The sequence below is a fragment of the Oncorhynchus keta genome, chromosome 7 (genome assembly GCF_023373465.1).
Source record: "Oncorhynchus keta strain PuntledgeMale-10-30-2019 chromosome 7, Oket_V2, whole genome shotgun sequence".
In the NCBI taxonomy this organism is placed as follows: Eukaryota; Metazoa; Chordata; class Actinopteri; order Salmoniformes; family Salmonidae; genus Oncorhynchus; species Oncorhynchus keta.
The window spans coordinates 21,066,239-21,084,769 of NC_068427.1; the positions used below are offsets into that span (position 1 = coordinate 21,066,239).

General features: G+C 42.3%; 1 protein-coding gene across 4 annotated transcripts in view; it reads left to right on the top strand.

Annotated features, from left to right (window-relative positions):
• The window catches only part of arhgef7a (Rho guanine nucleotide exchange factor (GEF) 7a), a 42,151-nt gene extending 33,989 nt beyond the window's left edge, over window positions 1-8,162 (top strand). For 2 of the 4 annotated variants that reach the window (XM_052522214.1, XM_052522212.1), the window contains 3 exons: window positions 2,531-2,633; window positions 4,293-4,347; window positions 4,512-8,162. In XM_052522214.1, coding sequence (XP_052378174.1) covers window positions 2,531-2,633; window positions 4,293-4,347; window positions 4,512-4,634 — 281 coding nt within the window. In that variant the 3' untranslated portion in view covers window positions 4,635-8,162. The remainder of the gene's footprint in view (window positions 1-2,530; window positions 2,634-4,292; window positions 4,348-4,511) is intronic. The other 2 variants (XR_008139735.1, XR_008139734.1) reach the window with 2 other exon arrangements.
• The last annotated feature ends 10,369 nt before the right edge of the window (window positions 8,163-18,531 follow it).

The window sequence follows — 18,531 nt, forward strand, 5'->3', positions numbered from 1 at the left end:
GCAAATACAGCATCATCAGTAGTATTTATAGTATATAGGTATTAATAGGATATTGTATAGGATATGAGATGCCTGTTCTACTCTTTCTAAACAGCATGTACGGTTCATTCCCAGGGTGACGATTTCAACTCTTAGCCTCAGATTTTTCCCCATTACGAGATGCACTACAATATTCCTTCAACAGCTAAAAAAAAATTTTTTTAGGGGGTTGTCTTTAGCATGCGTTCCGGACCTCACTGAGACCCGAGCATCAGACTTGAGTGTTTAGAGTTTAGAGTTTGTATCAACAAAATCTACTGCCTACAAGCCAACATGGAAGTCTGTTTTTAGAAACCCCAATGAATTAGTCAAGGTAACCATTGGTCATACTACTCAATGGACGACGAAATTAGAGTTCTGTGGTTTAAATGAAACAGTCAAGCCTCTGTGTTCTAGGACACAAATCTGTGTTCAAAACTCAACTGTAGCGTCTTGTAGGACCAGTAAAAACTCCAGGCCCTAAGCAGAGGCTCACAGTCTTCAATGCCAGTGTCATCAAACCTGGCAGGTGCAGTCTCTTGTGGCCCAAGTAGGAAACATTTGTTTCAAACAACACCAATATCCTTTACCACATATCCTGCCTTGGTCTTCCGTGCGCTAATAGCTATTTTTGTGATTCCTCTCTCCCCGCTGTTATTGTTACAATATATGGAATATACTGGTTTGTGTTATTTATATATTTATAAAAATGATTTGTTTATGGTCCGTAAATTATTTTGTATAACGTATGTGATTTTTAAATTATTTTATTTCACTGTGTAATGTAAATGTTTACAACTGATTTGGGTGAACTTAGTCTCTCTCTCTCTCTCTCTCTCTCTCTCTCTCTCTCTCTCTCTCTCTCTCTCTGTGTCTCTCTCTCTGTGTCTCTCTCTGTGTCTCTCTCTCTGTCTCTCTCTCTCTCCCTCTCTCTGTGTCTCTCTCTGTGTCTCTCTCTCTGTGTGTCTCTCTCTCTCTCTCTCTCTCTGTGTCTCTCTCTCTCTCTCTCTCTCTGTGTCTCTCTCTCTGTGTCTCTCTCTGTGTCTCTCTCTCTGTCTCTCTCTCTCTCTCCCTCTCTCTGTGTCTCTCTCTGTGTCTCTCTCTCTCTGTGTCTCTCTCTCTCTCTCTCTGTGTCTCTCTCTCTCTCTCTGTGTCTCTCTCTCTCTCTCTGATGAACTGGTTTCACTAAAGTTGAATTTACACTGGATATTGAGCTTGGGTTTGTTGGGATACATTTTTGCACAATCTCTGTGGCAGAGCATTGAAATGTTCAATATGAACAGTTCTGTTCCTGTACCCCCCCTTCCCGGCCTACTACCCCCAGTGTGTGTGTGTGTATGACATCATACTGTATGGTGTGGCCTAGTTATCATGCTTGCCATAGATGTGCCAGTACAGTACAACTCATCCATTGTGTAAATCTACCATTTCCGTGTTCAGATAGTGTCAACGGAAAGAGAAACCTAGTCTTGCGGGAGCAGCCGTGTGCGGTACTTATTCATCAAGACAGGTGGACATGAACAAAAAAAGAATGGACACGTGTCTCTTTTGTACATAGTGGATGCAAATGGAAGAAAATAAGAAGCCAAACAGTTGTTATATGAGTATTTGAGCTAAGAATAGGACTGTCCTCATGTTTTGTGTTCTGCTTTGTGACTGCGGTTTAAAAAAATAAAAGAATGAAAACAGAGAGGCAGGGGGACTGCGATGTCCAACTGTGTCCTCTGTGCTTTCCAATGCTGTATATGACCCGTCCCACACCTGTGATCAAAATGTCTTACCTATTGACCTACCTACAAACGGCACCTACAGAGTATTTGTTATATATATACAGATTGATGTATATGACAAGAGTTCCCAAACGCTGTATCATTGAGTTTTGAATAAATCTGTCATTTGTTAGCTGTTGGTATTTTGGGTGTTTTGTCAGAAGCATACATTATTTCACTGTGTTGGATGTCACTGACAACAAGGCTCCAGGCTGAACCATCGGAACAGGAAATGTGAGAACAAAATGGTGTCTTTTCTCTCATGAATATACGCTTGATGTTACCGTGTTGTTTTTGGTCTGCAACAGAGAGCGGTGTGGTGAGGTAAAACCAATGAGGGGTGAACGGATCAGGATGATCTGGATGTAGTGTGCCTCTCTCTCTCTTTTCTTCCTTCTGCTCTTCCTCTCCAACTTGGCTCCTCTGCCTCCTCGGTCGTTGTGTCTCGTGGTTCTGTGTATGCCTAACTAACCCACAGCTTCTCCACCGTCTCCTGTGTTTGTGTCCTGTCGTGTCTATCTTGCTTCCGATACCATGTAGGCGATCACAAATCAGCACCAATCAGGAACTCAATCTCTTATGTGAGATAAACTGTGGGAAGACGTTGCCCTTGGCTTAAGCACAGATCTAGGAGCAGGTTACAGAGTTAGGATTACACAATTCTAACCTCAGCCATTAGGGGTTGGAAGTCCAAACTTACCTTGGATCAGCGTATCTAGCGTGTTGTGTTGTGTTTGGAACAGGGACGATGCGGAGGGACACAGGGCTGCAAGTCATCATCCCTGGAGAGGAGAAGATCATTGTGGAGGAGACCACGAGCAACGGACAGACTGTAGTCGGAGAGAAGTAAGACCTCCACCTTCCGTCCTCCTTCTCTTCTCCCTCTTGTTCTTCCTCCTCCTCCTGATCCCTACTTCCTCTCCCACACTTCCTCCCCTCTTCCTCTTAATTGTGGTCAGGGATGAGTATCTTGGTCACCTCTGAGAGTTTCTGTTGTCATGTGCTGGAGGAAATTCCCAAATGAAAGTGGGATGGTGTTTTCATAAGAATGCTTCTGTTTCTGAACGTTTAAGTACTAGTTAGTATGTAGACTAGTGCAGTACTGTGTGCATACATAGTGTCTTCAGAAAATATTCAGACCCCTTGACTTTTTCCAAATTTTGTTACGTTACAGCCTTATTCTAAATTCTTAAATTGTTTTTTTTCTTTACCCATAACGACAAAGCAAAAACAGGTTTTTAGACATTTTTGCTAATTTATTAAATATAAAAAAAACTGAAATCACACTTACATAAGTATTCAGACCCTTGAAGCACCTTTGGCAGCAATTACAGCCTTGAGTCTTCTTGGGTATGACCCTACAAGCTTGGCACACCTGTATTTGGGGAGTTTCACCAATTCTTCTCTGTAGATCCTCTCAAGCTCTGCTAGGTTGGATACGTAGCTTCTCTGCACAGCTATTTTTAGGTCTCTCCAGAGATGTTCGATCAGGTTCAAGTCCGGGCTCTGGCTGGGCCATTCAAGGACATTCAGAGACTTTCCCGAAGCCACTCCTGCATTGTCTTGGCTGTGTGCTTAGGGTCATTGTTCTGTTGGAAGGTGAACCTTCGCCACAGTCTGAGGTCCTGAGTGCTCTGGAGCAGGTTTTCATCAAGGATCTCTCTGTACTTTGCTCCGTTCATCGTTGCCTTGATCCTTGTATCCCAGTCCCTGCTGCTGAAAAACATCCCTACAGCATGATGCTGCCACCACCATGCTTCACCTTAGGGATGGTGCCAGGTTTCCTCCAGACGTGATGCTTGGCTTTCAGGCCAAAGAGTTAATCTTGGTTACATCAGGCCAGTGAATCTTGTTTCTCATGGTCTGAGAGTCTTTAGGTGCCTTTTAGTGAGGAGTGGCGTCTGTCTGGCCACTCTACCATAAAGGCCTGATTGGTAGAGAGCTGCAGAGATGGTTGTGTTCTTGAACCTTCAATGCTGCAGACATTTTGTGGGATTCTTCCCCAGATCTGTGCCTTGGCACAATCCTGTCTCGGAGCTCTATGAACAATTCCTTTGACCTCATGGCTTGGTTTTTGCTCTGACATGCACTGTGAACTGTGGGACCTTATATAGACATGTCCAATCAATTGAAATTACCACAGGTGGACTCCAATCATGTTGTAGAAACATCTCAAGGATGATCAACGGAAACAGGATGCACCTGAGCTCAGTTTCGAGTCTCATAGCAAAAGGTCTGAATACTTATTGAAATACGGTATTTCTCTTTGAATTTTTAAAATTCATTTGACTGTTTTCGCTTTGCCATTATGGGGTATTGTGTGTAAATTGCTAATTGCTTTGTCCATCATTCTATAAAAAAAGTACATATTTGATACGTTACAGCCTTATTCTAAAATGTAACAAAATGTGTAAAAGTCAAGGGGTCTAAATACTTTCTGAAGACCCTGTATATAGTAATGCATTTGCCTCTAGGATGGTATTAACCATGTGTGTTGTGTTGAAGGAGCCTTGACGATGTAGTGTACGCCCTGAGGGACGAGGTACAGGAGCTCAAACAGGTGAATGTCCGCTCTGTGTCACCACCCCACTGGCTTATAACGGCTCTATGACAGCTCATGACCGCTTACGACACCTGGCATTACACTGTTATGACGGCTGAAGTAGTAAAACTACAATTGAATGCTTGTGGCAATATTCAAACTGACCTTTGACCCCTCAACAGGACAATAAGAAGATGAAGAGGTCACTGGAGGAGGAGCAGAGGGCACGGAAAGATCTGGAGAAAGTGGTCAGGAGGGTCTTAAAGACTATGAACGACCCCACCTGGGACGAGACTAACTTATGAAGTGTGTGTGTGTGTGCATTTGAGATGGTGTGAGAGTGAATTGTGTGTGTGTGTGTGGTGTGCTAGTGTGTGATGGAGAAACATGTGTGAGTGTGAATGAGTGTTTGCGGAAACGTGGTTGTGTGTGTGTGTGTGTGTGTGTGTGTGTGTGTGTGTGTGTGTGTGTGTGTGTGTGTGTGTGTGTGTGTGTGTGTAACTAGGACCCTGAGTTTTCCCTGGTCAGGTCACATGGCTAGGAAAAAGTTGTGGCTCCACCAATTACAATGAGGAACGTCTGTGGATCTCTCCCAAAAACCAACATGGACCTGGAGTCTTCCCTCTCTCCCTCCCTCCGTCTCTGTTTACAAATGATACTCAGCAAAGCATTACAGCTCTAATGGTACTGTACAAAACAACTCCTCATTCACCTCTTCTCTACTGTTATTTAATTACTATGAAATCTATCCGTTTTAATGTCTTATATTTCCATTGTCTTGTGGTATTCTGTGTAAGGACTTGTAGCGGCCTGCCTTGTGGTTGGGCCTTGTGTTGTCATGGATCGGTGGGTCAGCAGGGATTTGTAAAGAAATGGACTGGCTGGTGTTGGTACTGACTGGTATTGGTATTGACTGGTATTGGTACCTTCAAGCATTGGTACTGAATGGTATTGGTATTGGTACTGACTGGTATTGATATTGGTACTGACTGATATTGATATTGGTACTGACTGGTATTGATATTGGTATTGGTACTGACTGGTATTGATATTGGTACTGACTGGTATTGGTATTGGTACTGACTGGTATTGATATTGGAACTGACTGGTATTGATATTGGTACTGGCTGGTATTGATATTGGTACTGTCTGGTATTGATATTGGTACTGGCTGGTATTGATATTGGTATTGGTACTGACTGGTATTGATATTGATATTTGTACTGACTGGTATTGATATTGGTACTGACTGGTATTGATATTGTTACTGACTGGTATTGGTATTGATATTTGTACTGACTGGTATTGATATTGGTACTGACTGGTATTGATATTGATATTTGTACTGTTTGGTATTGATATTGGTACTGACTGGTATTGATATTGGTAATGCCTGGTATTGATATTGGTACTGACTGGTATTGGTATTGATATTGGTACTGACTGGTATTGCTATTGGTATTGGTAATGACTTGTATTGATATTGATATTGGTACTGACTGTTATTGATATTGGTACTGACTGTTATTGATATTGGTATTGGTACTGACTGGTATTGATATTGGTACTGGCAGTTATTGATATTGGTACTGGCTGGTATTGATATTGGTACTGGCAGGTATTGATATTGGTACTGACTGGTATTGATATTGGTACCGACTGGTATTGGTACTGACTGGTATTGATATTGGTACTGACTGGTATTGATATTGATACCGGCTGGTATTGATATTGGTATTTATACTGACTGATATTGATATTGGTATTTATACTGTCTGGTATTGATATTGGTACTGGCTGGTATTGATATTGGTATTGGTACTGACTGGTATTGATATTGATATTTGTACTGACTGGTATTGATATTGGTACTGACTGGTATTGATATTGTTACTGACTGGTATTGGTATTGATATTTGTACTGACTGGTATTGATATTGGTACTGACTGGTATTGATATTGATATTTGTACTGTTTGGTATTGATATTGGTACTGACTGGTATTGATATTGGTACTGCCTGGTATTGATATTGGTACTGACTGGTATTGGTATTGATATTGGTACTGACTGGTATTGCTATTGGTATTGGTAATGACTTGTATTGATATTGATATTGGTACTGACTGTTATTGATATTGGTACTGTCTGGTATTGATATTGGTACTGGCTGGTATTGATATTGGTATTGGTACTGACTGGTATTGATATTGATATTTGTACTGACTGGTATTGATATTGGTACTGACTGGTATTGATATTGTTACTGACTGGTATTGGTATTGATATTTGTACTGACTGGTATTGATATTGGTACTGACTGGTATTGATATTGATATTTGTACTGTTTGGTATTGATATTGGTACTGACTGGTATTGATATTGGTACTGCCTGGTATTGATATTGGTACTGACTGGTATTGGTATTGATATTGGTACTGACTGGTATTGCTATTGGTATTGGTAATGACTTGTATTGATATTGATATTGGTACTGACTGTTATTGATATTGGTACTGACTGTTATTGATATTGGTATTGGTACTGACTGGTATTGATATTGGTACTGGCAGTTATTGATATTGGTACTGGCTGGTATTGATATTGGTACTGGCAGGTATTGATATTGGTACTGACTGGTATTGATATTGGTACCGACTGGTATTGGTACTGACTGGTATTGATATTGGTACTGACTGGTATTGATATTGATACCGGCTGGTATTGATATTGGTATTTATACTGACTGATATTGATATTGGTATTTATACTGTCTGGTATTGATATTGGTACTGACTGGTATTGATATTGATATTTATACTGGCTGGTATTGATATTGGTATTTATCCTGGCTGATATTGATATTGGTATTTATACTGGCTGATATTGATATTTATACCGGCTGGTATTGATATTGGTACTGACTGGTATTGGTACTGACTGGTATTGATATTGGTACTGACTGGTATTGATATTGATATTGGTATTTATACTGACTGGTATTGATATTGGTATTTATACTGTCTGGTATTGATATTGGTATTTATACTTGTCTGGTATTGATATTGGTATTTATACTGTCTGGTATTGATATTGGTATTTATACTTGTCTGGTATTGCTATTGGTATTTATACTGTCTGGTATTGATATTGATATTTATACTGGCTGGTATTGATATTGGTATTTATACTGACTGATATTGATATTGGTATTTATAATGTCTGGTATTGATATTGATATTTATACTGTCTGGTATTGATATTGGTACTGACTGGTATTGATATTGGTATTTATACTGTCTGGTATTGATATTGGTACTGATTGATATTGATATTGGTACTGACTGGTATTGATATTGGTACTGTCTGGTATTGATATTGGTACTGACTGGTATTGATATTGGTACTGACTGGTATTGATATTGGTACTGACTGGTATTGATATTGGTATTAATACTGGCTGGTATTGATATTGGTACTGACTGGTATTGATATTGGTATTTATACTGTCTGGTATTGATATTGGTACTGTCTGGTATTGATATTGGTACTGACTGGTATTGATATTGGTACTGTCTGGTATTGATATTGGTACTGACTGGTATTGATATTGGTATTTATACTGTCTGGTATTGATATTGGTACTGTCTGGTATTGATATTGGTACTGACTGGTATTGATATTGGTACGGTCTGGTATTGATATTGGTACTGACTGGTATTGATATTGGTACTGACTGGTATTCATATTGGTATTAATACTGGCTGGTATTGGTACGCTTTGATGTAAATATGAACATTGCTAAGGTATGAAATAAAATGTGTTTTCAGCGACTCCAAACCTCGTCCTTGTACTGCAGAAAGACTGATAATGATGAATTGAATTTACGTAGCGCTTTTCCAGGTGCTCAAAGCACTTTACATTCACACCACATCTACCACCATTTTGCAACACCCACCTAGGTGACGCCACGCTAGCCGCTCTGCGGCAGAAAGCTCACCGTACATCCGCTGCTATCCGTCTGTGTACTGTATCTCTAACTAGTGTCAGTGTCTCATAGCCTCTCTGTCACCCAGCTTATCAGGAGTCACCAAGCAGGTAATGAACCAGGGTGATGCTTCAGGACCACATGTAGTATGCATGCATCCCAAGTGGCACTCTGGGCTCTAGTCAAAAGTAGTGCACTATAAAAGGAATAGGGTGCCATTAGAGACGTAATCTTCTCTGATAAACACAAACTAACATGTCTGAGTACAGGCTGGGTGCTAGGGGCCTCTAGGAGATCTGATCATGTTGTGTAGGGGGGCTGTAGTCTGCCTGGTTGAAAGGTAAGAATGACATTTGAAAGGGGAGATCAGGACATGACATTCTACAGGTATTTATGAGGCAACGTGATATGAATGCTTGGGAGCATGATAACAACAACCATGATGGTGATCCAAAGGAAGGGAGGTTGGTTCTCACACACACACACACACACACACACACACACACACACACACACACACACACACACACACACACACACTAGCAACAATTTAAGTAGGGAAGCATGGGGTGATGAAGATATCTTCTCCTTTCTCTCACTCCTTTGGCAAGTAAGTTGTGTGCGTGTGATTATATCCCACCTTATCGATGTGACAAGCCTATCAAAGACCTTTGACCTTTCTGACTCTCCTGCTTTGGTTTCTAAAGGAAAAGGCTCTAATTCTGCTGGTGTCTCCTCAAAGGCTCAAATGTCATCCTTTATCAACGTACCGCCATCACCTTGTTCACTGATTGGTACTGGCTAAAGTCACACTTTGTCTTCTGTTGAACTATACCTGCATAAATACAAGGGAACATAATACCTAGATTTTTCCTCTGTAACACCCAGATCTAACACTCAGATTGATGCTAGCCAGGACAGGTTTACTTTCTATTTTACACTGAGCAAAAATATAAACGCAAACGGAAAACATTTAAAAGAGTTACAGTTCATATAAGGAAATCAGTCAATTGAAATAAATGAATTAGGCCCTAATCTATGGATTTCACATGATTAGGAATACAGATATGCATCTGTTGATGACAGATACCATAAAAAAAGGTAAGGGCGTAGATCAGAAAACCGATCGGTATCTGGTGTGACCACCATTTGCCTACAGCAGCACAACACATCTCCTTCGCATAGAGTTGATCGGGCTGTTGATTGTGGCCTTCGGAATTACTCTCCGTCTCCTCTTTAATGGCTGTGTGAAGTTGCTGGATATTGGCGGGAACTGGAACACGGTGTTGTACACATCGATCCATAGCATCCCAAACATGCTCAATAGGTGACATGTCTGATAAGTATGCAGGTCATGGAAGAACTAAGACATTTTCAGCTTCCAGGAATTGTGTACAGATCCTTGCGACATGGGGCCGTGGATTATGTTTCTGAAACATGGAGTGATGATGGTGGATGAATGGCACGACAATGGGCCTCAGGATCTCGTCAAGGTATCTCTGTGCATTCAGATTGTTGTCAATAAAATGCAATTGTGTTCGTTGTACGTAGCTTATACCTGCCTGCCTGCCCATACTATAACCCACCTGCCACCATGGGGCACTCTGTTCACAACATTGACATCAACAACCCGCTCGCCCACACGCCGCCATACACACTGTCTGCCATCTGACCGGTACCGTTGTAACCGGGATTCATCCGTGAAGAGCACGCTTCTCTAGTGTTCCATCGATGGTGAGCATTTGCCCACTGACGTCGATTACGATGTCTAACTGCAGTCAGGTCAAGACTCTGGTGAGGACGACTAGCACACAGATAAGCTTCCCTGAGACGATTTCTGACAGTTTGTGCAGAAATTCTTTGGTTGTGCAAACCCATAGTTCTATCAGCTGTTCGGGTGGCTGGTCTCAGACAATCCCACAGGTGAAGAACCCGGATGTGGAGGTCCTGGGCTGGTGGTCTGCGTTTGTGAGGCTGGTTGGATGTACTGCCAAATTCTCTAAAACGACATTGGAGGCAGTTTATGGTAGAGAAATTAACATTAAATTATCTGGCAACAACTCTGGTGGACATTCCTGCAGTCAGCATGCCAATAGCACGCTCCCTCAAAACTTGATACATCTGTGGCATTGTATTCTGTGACAAAATTTGCACATTTTAAAGTGGCCTTTTATTGTTCCAGCACAAGGTGCACCCGTGTAATGATGATGCTGTTTCATCAGCTTCTTGAGATGCCACACCTGTCAGGTGGATGGATTATTTTGGCAAAGGAGAAATGCTCACTAGCAGGGATGTAAACAAATTTGTGCACACAATTTGAGAGAAATAAGCTTTGTGTGCATATGAAGAATTTCGGGGATCTTTTATTTTAGCTCACTTTACATCTTGAATTTATATTTTTGTTCAGTGTATTTACAGTTTACACATTGGAAGAAACTGTGAAGAAGTAATTGTCTTAGTCCCATTGTTCATCTTTGACCTGACACAGTCCTCTCTCTCCTTTCTTTCTCACTTTCTTTCTTTTTCTCCGTTCTTTCTTTCTCTCTGTCTCCCTCTGCTTTCTTAGCGAGAAAGTGACATCTTGTCACTGACAGGGCCACAATGTGCCCTTGACTATTGTAGAGTTCTGTTAAAGCATCAAGATGTCTCTCGCTTTTGTCTTCTTTCTTTCTTTTTCTCTATTTTCAAAGCTGTAAATCAATCAGCTGTGGGAACACACACACTTTCCTCTCCTCTCTGTCTATTCAACGGCCAGCGATCATTTAGAGTTGACATGTATTGTGAAGAACTGAGCTGCTCTTTCTTATTCTCTCCTCCTTTCTCTTTCAACTGTCTGTCATTCATGTCCAGGCCAATATACACACACCAAAAAGAAGAAAGCAAAGAAACGGAAGGATAAATTGATGGATGGAAGGATAAGCGAAAGACACTATCCTTCCCTTTAAAGGTTTGTTATTGTACAGGAGACTGTCTTCTCTTCCCAGTCATTTCTACTCTGTTTTTTAGTCTGAAAGCCCATCCACGAGCTCCCTTTGTCAAGGAAAGCAATAAGGCCCCATTGAATGGCTCTGAATGGGGCCTGCCATCCTTAGAGGCCGCGGCCAGTCCACTTCTATTCTTTAGCCTCCTATCTAATTGGAGCTGAAATGAAATGGAGGTTTCTTTATGAAAATAGCCTTTGTTTGGCCTGCAGCGCTGGTAATTCATAAACAATAAGCTGGGAGGCCATTGTGGGGATAATAATACATGCAGTCTGCTGGAGACGCAGCGAAGGCAGCAGAACGCTGGTGGAGAGTATATAAGGATAGGAAGAGAAGAAGAGCAATGGGAAAGAGATGGCAGAGAAATTCTAGGAGTGACATGAAATATGGGGAAAGGAGTGACAGGTGAAGATGGGGACAGAGAGAGGGATGGGCAGTGAGTGAGTGCCTCTGGGCAGACATTGGCTCAGTCAGGAGTTGAGAGGAGAGAGGACTGAAAGATTTGTGGGGAATGCAGTAGGATAATGGTGCAGTACTAGATGATATAAAGTGTGGAGCAGAGAGGGGAAATAGGGAAGACGGTGTGCGGCTGGATTAGAGGAGGAGGGTGGAGGAGTCGGCATAACAGAAGGACAGATTTGACTCAGAAAGCTCAATGGATTACAGATTTGTGAGCTGGTGGTTTGTCACTACTTGCTGGCAGTTACATTCTCTGTCTGCTTCTCTATGCCATTTCTCTCTCTCCAGCTCAACTTTAGGGCAGAGTAAGCTCTGTGACTGAGTGTAGTCTGTCAGAGCAAACTGAGAGGGCAAAAGGGAGAGGCAGTAGAGCTGGTGAGGTGCTTGTAACTGGACCTGTTTCTCCTTGCTTTGGAATGTGACTCTCTCAATTCAAGAAGCTTCAATGACTCAATCACTGATGGGATACTTCTCTCACTAAGAACATCAGGTGGAATTAAATCTGACAAAGACTCTTTGATTGAAATGGGAGCGAAGCAATGGGAGCATCCAAATTCTCCAGGTATGTCTCTATTTCCCCCATGGTATTTAGTGTTCCCTGCACCTGTGGATGTGCTTTCAGATTATTAGATCTGCATACTTTAGTTACAGAGAATGATCACTCTACCTTTTCTCCCTGGATGCAGAGAGGAGAAGTCTTTTTGAAAGTGTTGTGCAGCTGAAAGAAATGGAGCGACACCCGTGACTTTACCTTTCATTACTGGAGGAGAGGAGAGGAACATATTGCGGTCCAGAATAAAGAGTCTCTAAGGGTTCTACCTGTAAGTGACATGTGACATCGGAGTATGTCTTTAAACAGCTAGTGTGTGTGTGATGAAGTTAGATCAAACTCTCTTATCTGCATTTGTACATGTCACGTCATAATGGTTATGATTAGGACTTGAGGAGGGTGCACTGATCCTCGATTTGTATCTGAAGCCATTCATGTAGTAACACTGATCTTGGCACTAGATGGCAGTGTTGGTCAATAAATTAAATCCATAGAATTCAATATAAACCATTCCCCGAGTGTAGAATGAGTGTAGTAAATTCAACCACTAGGTGGCAATCAAACCACACAAACGTCCTGTTGGTGACTCCTTGCTACATAGCGTGTGTGTTTATTTGAACGCAGCTGACTGCTTAGTAGCAGTCAGTAGGAATGGTTGGCAGGTTTGAAAATGTGTGTTTGTGCCTAGAAGCATGTGTGCGTGACAGCGGTCAGTAGAAGTGGTTGGCACAGGGAGGCTGGTAATCAGGTACTGGGCAAACAGGGTGGCAGCAGTCCGAGACGTTTGTGGGAGATTATCCCAAAATGATCCCTAGAATTATCCCCAGAATAACAGTCGGAGAGAGAGGCCTTGTCCATGGATGGGGATGGAGGGAAGAGGGGGGAGAGGGAAAGTCAGATGGAGGGGTGTGTGTGTGTGTGTGTGTGTGTGTGTGTGTGTGTGTGTGTGTGTGTGTGTGTGTGTGTGTGTGTGTGTGTGTGTGTGTGTGTGTGTGTGTGTGTGTGTGTAATGAGTCTGGCAGTGTTGGTACATTGGAGTAATGAACCATGTTAATCCAAACCAAACAGCAATTAGCAGCAGATTTGACTAACACTGGAGATACAGTTAGACTCTCATAAAGGGACAGAGCACCGAAGCTACCTGTGTGTGTGTGTTTGGTTGTGCCTGTTTTGTGTGTGTTGAATATAATATGTGCCACAAACACTGACCTGTTTACTGAACACTTACAGAACACTTATCATGGAGTTGTTATATTCCACTTATCCCTCCAAGAAGGACTCCAACACACACACCACAGGAGGCTGGTGAGGGGAGGACGGCTCATAATAATATCTGGAACGGCACAAATGGAATGGCATCAAACACCTGGAAACCATCTATTTGGTCATTTTGATAACATTCCACCTATTCCGCTCCAGCCATTACCACAAGCCCGTCCTCCCCAATTAAGGTGCCACCAACCTCCTGTGACACATCCACACACACACACCCCCTAGCTGAGAATACTAAATGTGTTCTCTATTCATGCCATAAACGTATCTCCAACAGTGTAAGCTGTAGTTACCGGGTTACGGTGTGTGTATGTGTGTATTCATCTCTTCTGTGTGCAGTTGAGTGCATGCTGTCCATGTGAACCCCAGTGTGGGATAATTTGGGCACCTGTACCCCTATGGTTCTACCACCCCCACCCTCTTTCACACACACCCCACCTTTTAGTACACAAGGTCCCATTTTCATGCCTGCAAAATCCTCCTAACAACTATGTTTGAGGCACAATTAGAGTGGGGGGTGTAGTAGAGGGAGATAGGAGAAAACAGTGGAGGGGAAGAATGACAAACCTGTGAGAAGTGTATTATAATTAGAGACAGAAAAAGATTGTATAGAGAGAGTGGGGTAGTGATAGATGGAGACAGAGGGAGGGAGGGTGCAGAGGGTTAAGTGGACCTTTCTGGGTGCTGTGACTTCCTGCAGGTCCTTCCTCTTTCCTGGCCTGCTCTTCGTAAGGGGAGTGAGGTTGGGAGGGAGGGATGGCTGGAGAGAGGGATGTAGGGAAAGAGAGGCTAAACTGCCTGGGTCAAAGTGAGAGAGGAGACGAGGATAGTTCACCTAAAACCCCTGGCTTACTGAGCACAATGGAGGCAAGACACCACACACACACACAGATACACACACACTGCGGCAGGGTTATGGCAACGTCCCAGCGGGCTATGAACTTCCCTGAAGCCGTTGCTATGGAGATGCTGTGAGTCGCTGACCCCCAGCACCTCGTTTCCCGCCGCTGGCTCATTGAAAGACTTGATTGACAGGTGTCCAAATGTCAGACACACAGACAGACCGGGGTTCAGCCAATATATTCTACACATACACTTACTAGGTGTGTGTGTGGGTGTGCGCATGTTTAAAAGGCTCCTACCTTATTGTGAACCATTTTGCTGCATGGAAGTCAGTGAGGCAGTGACGTTACATTACAGTACTATAATTATAGTAATTCAACATAGTGGAGACCCTTTCACCTACACACAGGAACATTCCATTTTGTATGAATTAGATTAGACCAATAGAGTAGGGAAGGGCAGCAGAATAGAATTTAATTTAGCCCTTACGTTCCAATTCCAACTAGAGTTGACCCAGTACCTTACTGTACCTGGATGGACAGTATTAATCTTGTGAGGTATTGGCAGTGGCACAAAAGACCAGCCTTTTTGTTTGTGTTCCTTTGTGTCACCCCCCCCTCCCCACACCCCCATTGTCTTTTACCATCCTCACCCTTCTCTCTTATCTCCATTAGTGCCAAACCCCTCCATGTCCTATTGACAGGACACACAGAGGTGTGTGTGTTATCAGGGGTGACGTGAGTGAGATCTGCTGAGTTAGTGATCCGGGATGATAATATTGTTAGCCTGTGTGCGTGCACGGTTTACTAAAGTGCTAACTCCTATTTTTTTCCCCCAAGATTTTGTATGTAGATATTTTTCGTAGAGAACGTTATTTACAATAAATATGACATTGAAATTTACTGTACATAAATGGCTCCTCTTGAACACCCTCTCCTTGCCATCATTACGGCCAGCTAACGCCAGCCATTCAGAAGAAACAGACCCTGCAATTTGCGTTGACATTTGAATGATTGTCAGGTTGTGTTTGTCAGGGTTGTTTGTATTCTCAGTGGATGTAGCAAATATGTGTTATGAGTGGCTGGAGAGACAGTGGGTGTGGATCTCACGCTCTGCCTCTCAATTCAACTCAAAGGGCCTTATTGGCATGGGAAACATGTTTACATTGCCAAAGCAAGTGAAGTAGATAAACTAAATAAATCAACAGTGAATAGGAAACATTACGCTCACAAAGGTTTCAAAATAGAGACATTTCAAATGTTATATTATGGCTATGTACAGTATTGTAACACGAAAGGGAAAATAAATGCAGATAAGAGTTTGTATTCACAATAGTGTTTGTGCTTCACTGGTTGACCTTTTCTTGTGGCAACAGGTCACAAATCTTGCTGCTGTGATGGCACACTGTGGTATTTCACCTAATAGATAGTTTATCAAATTCTTTGGGTCTGTATAATCTGAAATGTGTCATGAATTTGGCAGGAGGTTAGGAAGTGCAGCTCAGTTTCCATCTAATTTTGTGGGAAGTATGCATCATAGCCTGTCTTCTCATGAGAGACAGTTCTGCCTACGGCGGCCTCTCTCAATAGCAACGCTATTCTCACAGTCTGTACATAGTCGAAGTGTTCCTTCATTTAGGGTCAGTCACAGTGGTAGGTATTCTTCCACTGTGTACTCTGTTTAGGACCAAATAGTATTACATTTTTTGGTTAGTTATTTCCAACATGTCAAGTACTGTGAATGTGTCATTGATTAGTAAGATCTGGCTAATCACCACGACACAAACTCACCAGCTTTATAATGTCAGCTGGCCCTTCTACACTACACACCTCTTATTTCTCGCGCTCCCTCTCGCAAAAGAGTAATTGCATTGTTGTTTACTACAAACGGCTTCACAGTAAACAACACATGTGCATACTGTTATGAATGCATTGGGATTGTAGTTATAGCCATGACCTTGGCATCAACAGGGTGCACCTGTCCATGGCCGACCTCTTTGCCGACATAGGTAACAGTAGCCTTCCCAAACTCGCACTTTGCCAAGTTCAGGGTTAGAGAAGCAGCTGCCAACCGTTCACATACTACCCTTAGAGAGTCAACATGATCTGACCACTCAGACGAATAAATCACTAGATCATCAAGGTCTGCACTACGCCAGCTAATACGGATAATACGGATAATACGGCGTGAACAGGAAAGTGGCTGGTGCACAAAGGCAGAAATCTCAGAAGCACGTGAGGTTAAGGGAACCTGCCAGGAACATTTTAGGAGGTCCAACTTAGTTACATACTTGGCAGCACCAATAGTGTCGATACAGTCGTCCAGTCTGGGTAACGGGAACGAATCTGGCATTTTGACAGAATTTACCTTTCGATAATCCGTACATAACCTGGACGTACCATCAGGTTTAGGAACCAAAATGCAAGGAGAACTCCAAGGGCCTGAACTTGGCGTAGCCAGGGCATTCTCCAATAAATATCTCAACTCATCCCTCATTATCTTCCTCTTAGAAGCATTGCCACGATATGGGTGTTGCTTGATAGGGGCAGCATTTCCAACATGAATGTCATGTTCCAACACGTTTGTGCGAGTAGCAACGTCATTAAAGAGGCGTGGAAAACGGTGTAGTAGCCTCACAATATCGTCGGCCTGTCCGTCCGTTAAATTAACCAGAGGAGAGACAGCAGCATTTCTGAGTTGGGCGATCTAACACTGCTGCTGAGTATTGCTCAACTCTAATCCATCTCCGTCAACATCATCAATAGGACAGCCCACTATCATAGCAGCAGAAGCAGAGGAGACAGCAGTGCCATCCGCTGTTTTTGAAATATCTACCTGGGTGATGAGTCGGGTGTGGTATGCTTTCAACATGTTAAAACCTCTTGGAGCTAGGGGGCAGAATTTTCACTTTTGGACAAATAGCGTGGCCAATTTCAACTTCCTGCTACTCAAGCCAAGAATATAAGATATGCATATTATTCATAGATTTGGATAGAAAACACTCTGAAGTTTCTAAAACTGTTTGAATCATGTCTGTGAATATAACAGAACTTATGTAGCAGGCAAAACCCAGAGGACTAACTGTTCAGATCTTTTTTTTGTGCCTCTCTCTGTTCCCTGACTTGTTATTGCCAAGGGATATTTCTTAGGAACTTGTTTTCAGTTCCTACCGCTTCCACTGGACGTCACCAGTCTTTGGAATTTGGTTGAGGTTATTCCTTTGTGCAATGAAGAAGTAGGCCAACTAGGAACTGGGTACACTTTTGTGAGTTGCGCAAGACGTGAAAAGTGGAGCTGGTTTGTTTTCATTCCTGTATTGAACACAGATTGCCCCGTCTACAATTTGATCGATTATTAATGTTTAAAAATGCCTAAAGTTGTATTACAAAAGTAGTTTGAAATATTTTGGCAAAGTTTATAGGCAACTTTTGAAATATTTTGTAGTGACGCTGCGTTTTTTGTAAGCTGTTTTTTTCTGGATCAAACGCGCTTTATAAATGGACATTTTAGATATATATGGACGGAATTAATCGAACAAAAGGACCAATTGTGATATTTATGGGACATATTGGAGTGCCAACAAAAGAAGCTTGTCAAAGGTAATGCATGTTTTATATTTTATTTCAGCGTTTTGTGTAGCGCCTGCAGGGTTGAAATATGCTAACTCATTTGTTTACTGCTGGTGCAGATGGTGCAGGCTATCAGATAATAGCTTCTTATGCTTTCGCCGAAAAGCATTTTTAAAATCTGACATGTTGGCTGGATTCACAACGAGTGTAGCTTTAATTGAGTATCTTACATGTGTAATTTAATGAAAGTTTGAATTTTATAGTATTTTATTTGAATCTGGGGCTCTGCATTTTATGGCAATTCACCAGTTGAGACATTTGCGTCCCACCTATCCCTAACTAGTTTTAAGGACTTTCATTGGTCCTCTCACTGTGTGACCAGGCACTAGTTCAGCCGGGCTGAACCCAAGGGCCCCCTGTACAGTTTCACGAGCAGCAAACAAAACTAGAGGGACTCCGTCATCCCAATCTTTCTCAGATTCCAAACAATATTTATGTAGCATAGACTTCAGTGTCTGATGCCGTCTTTCAAGCGCACCCT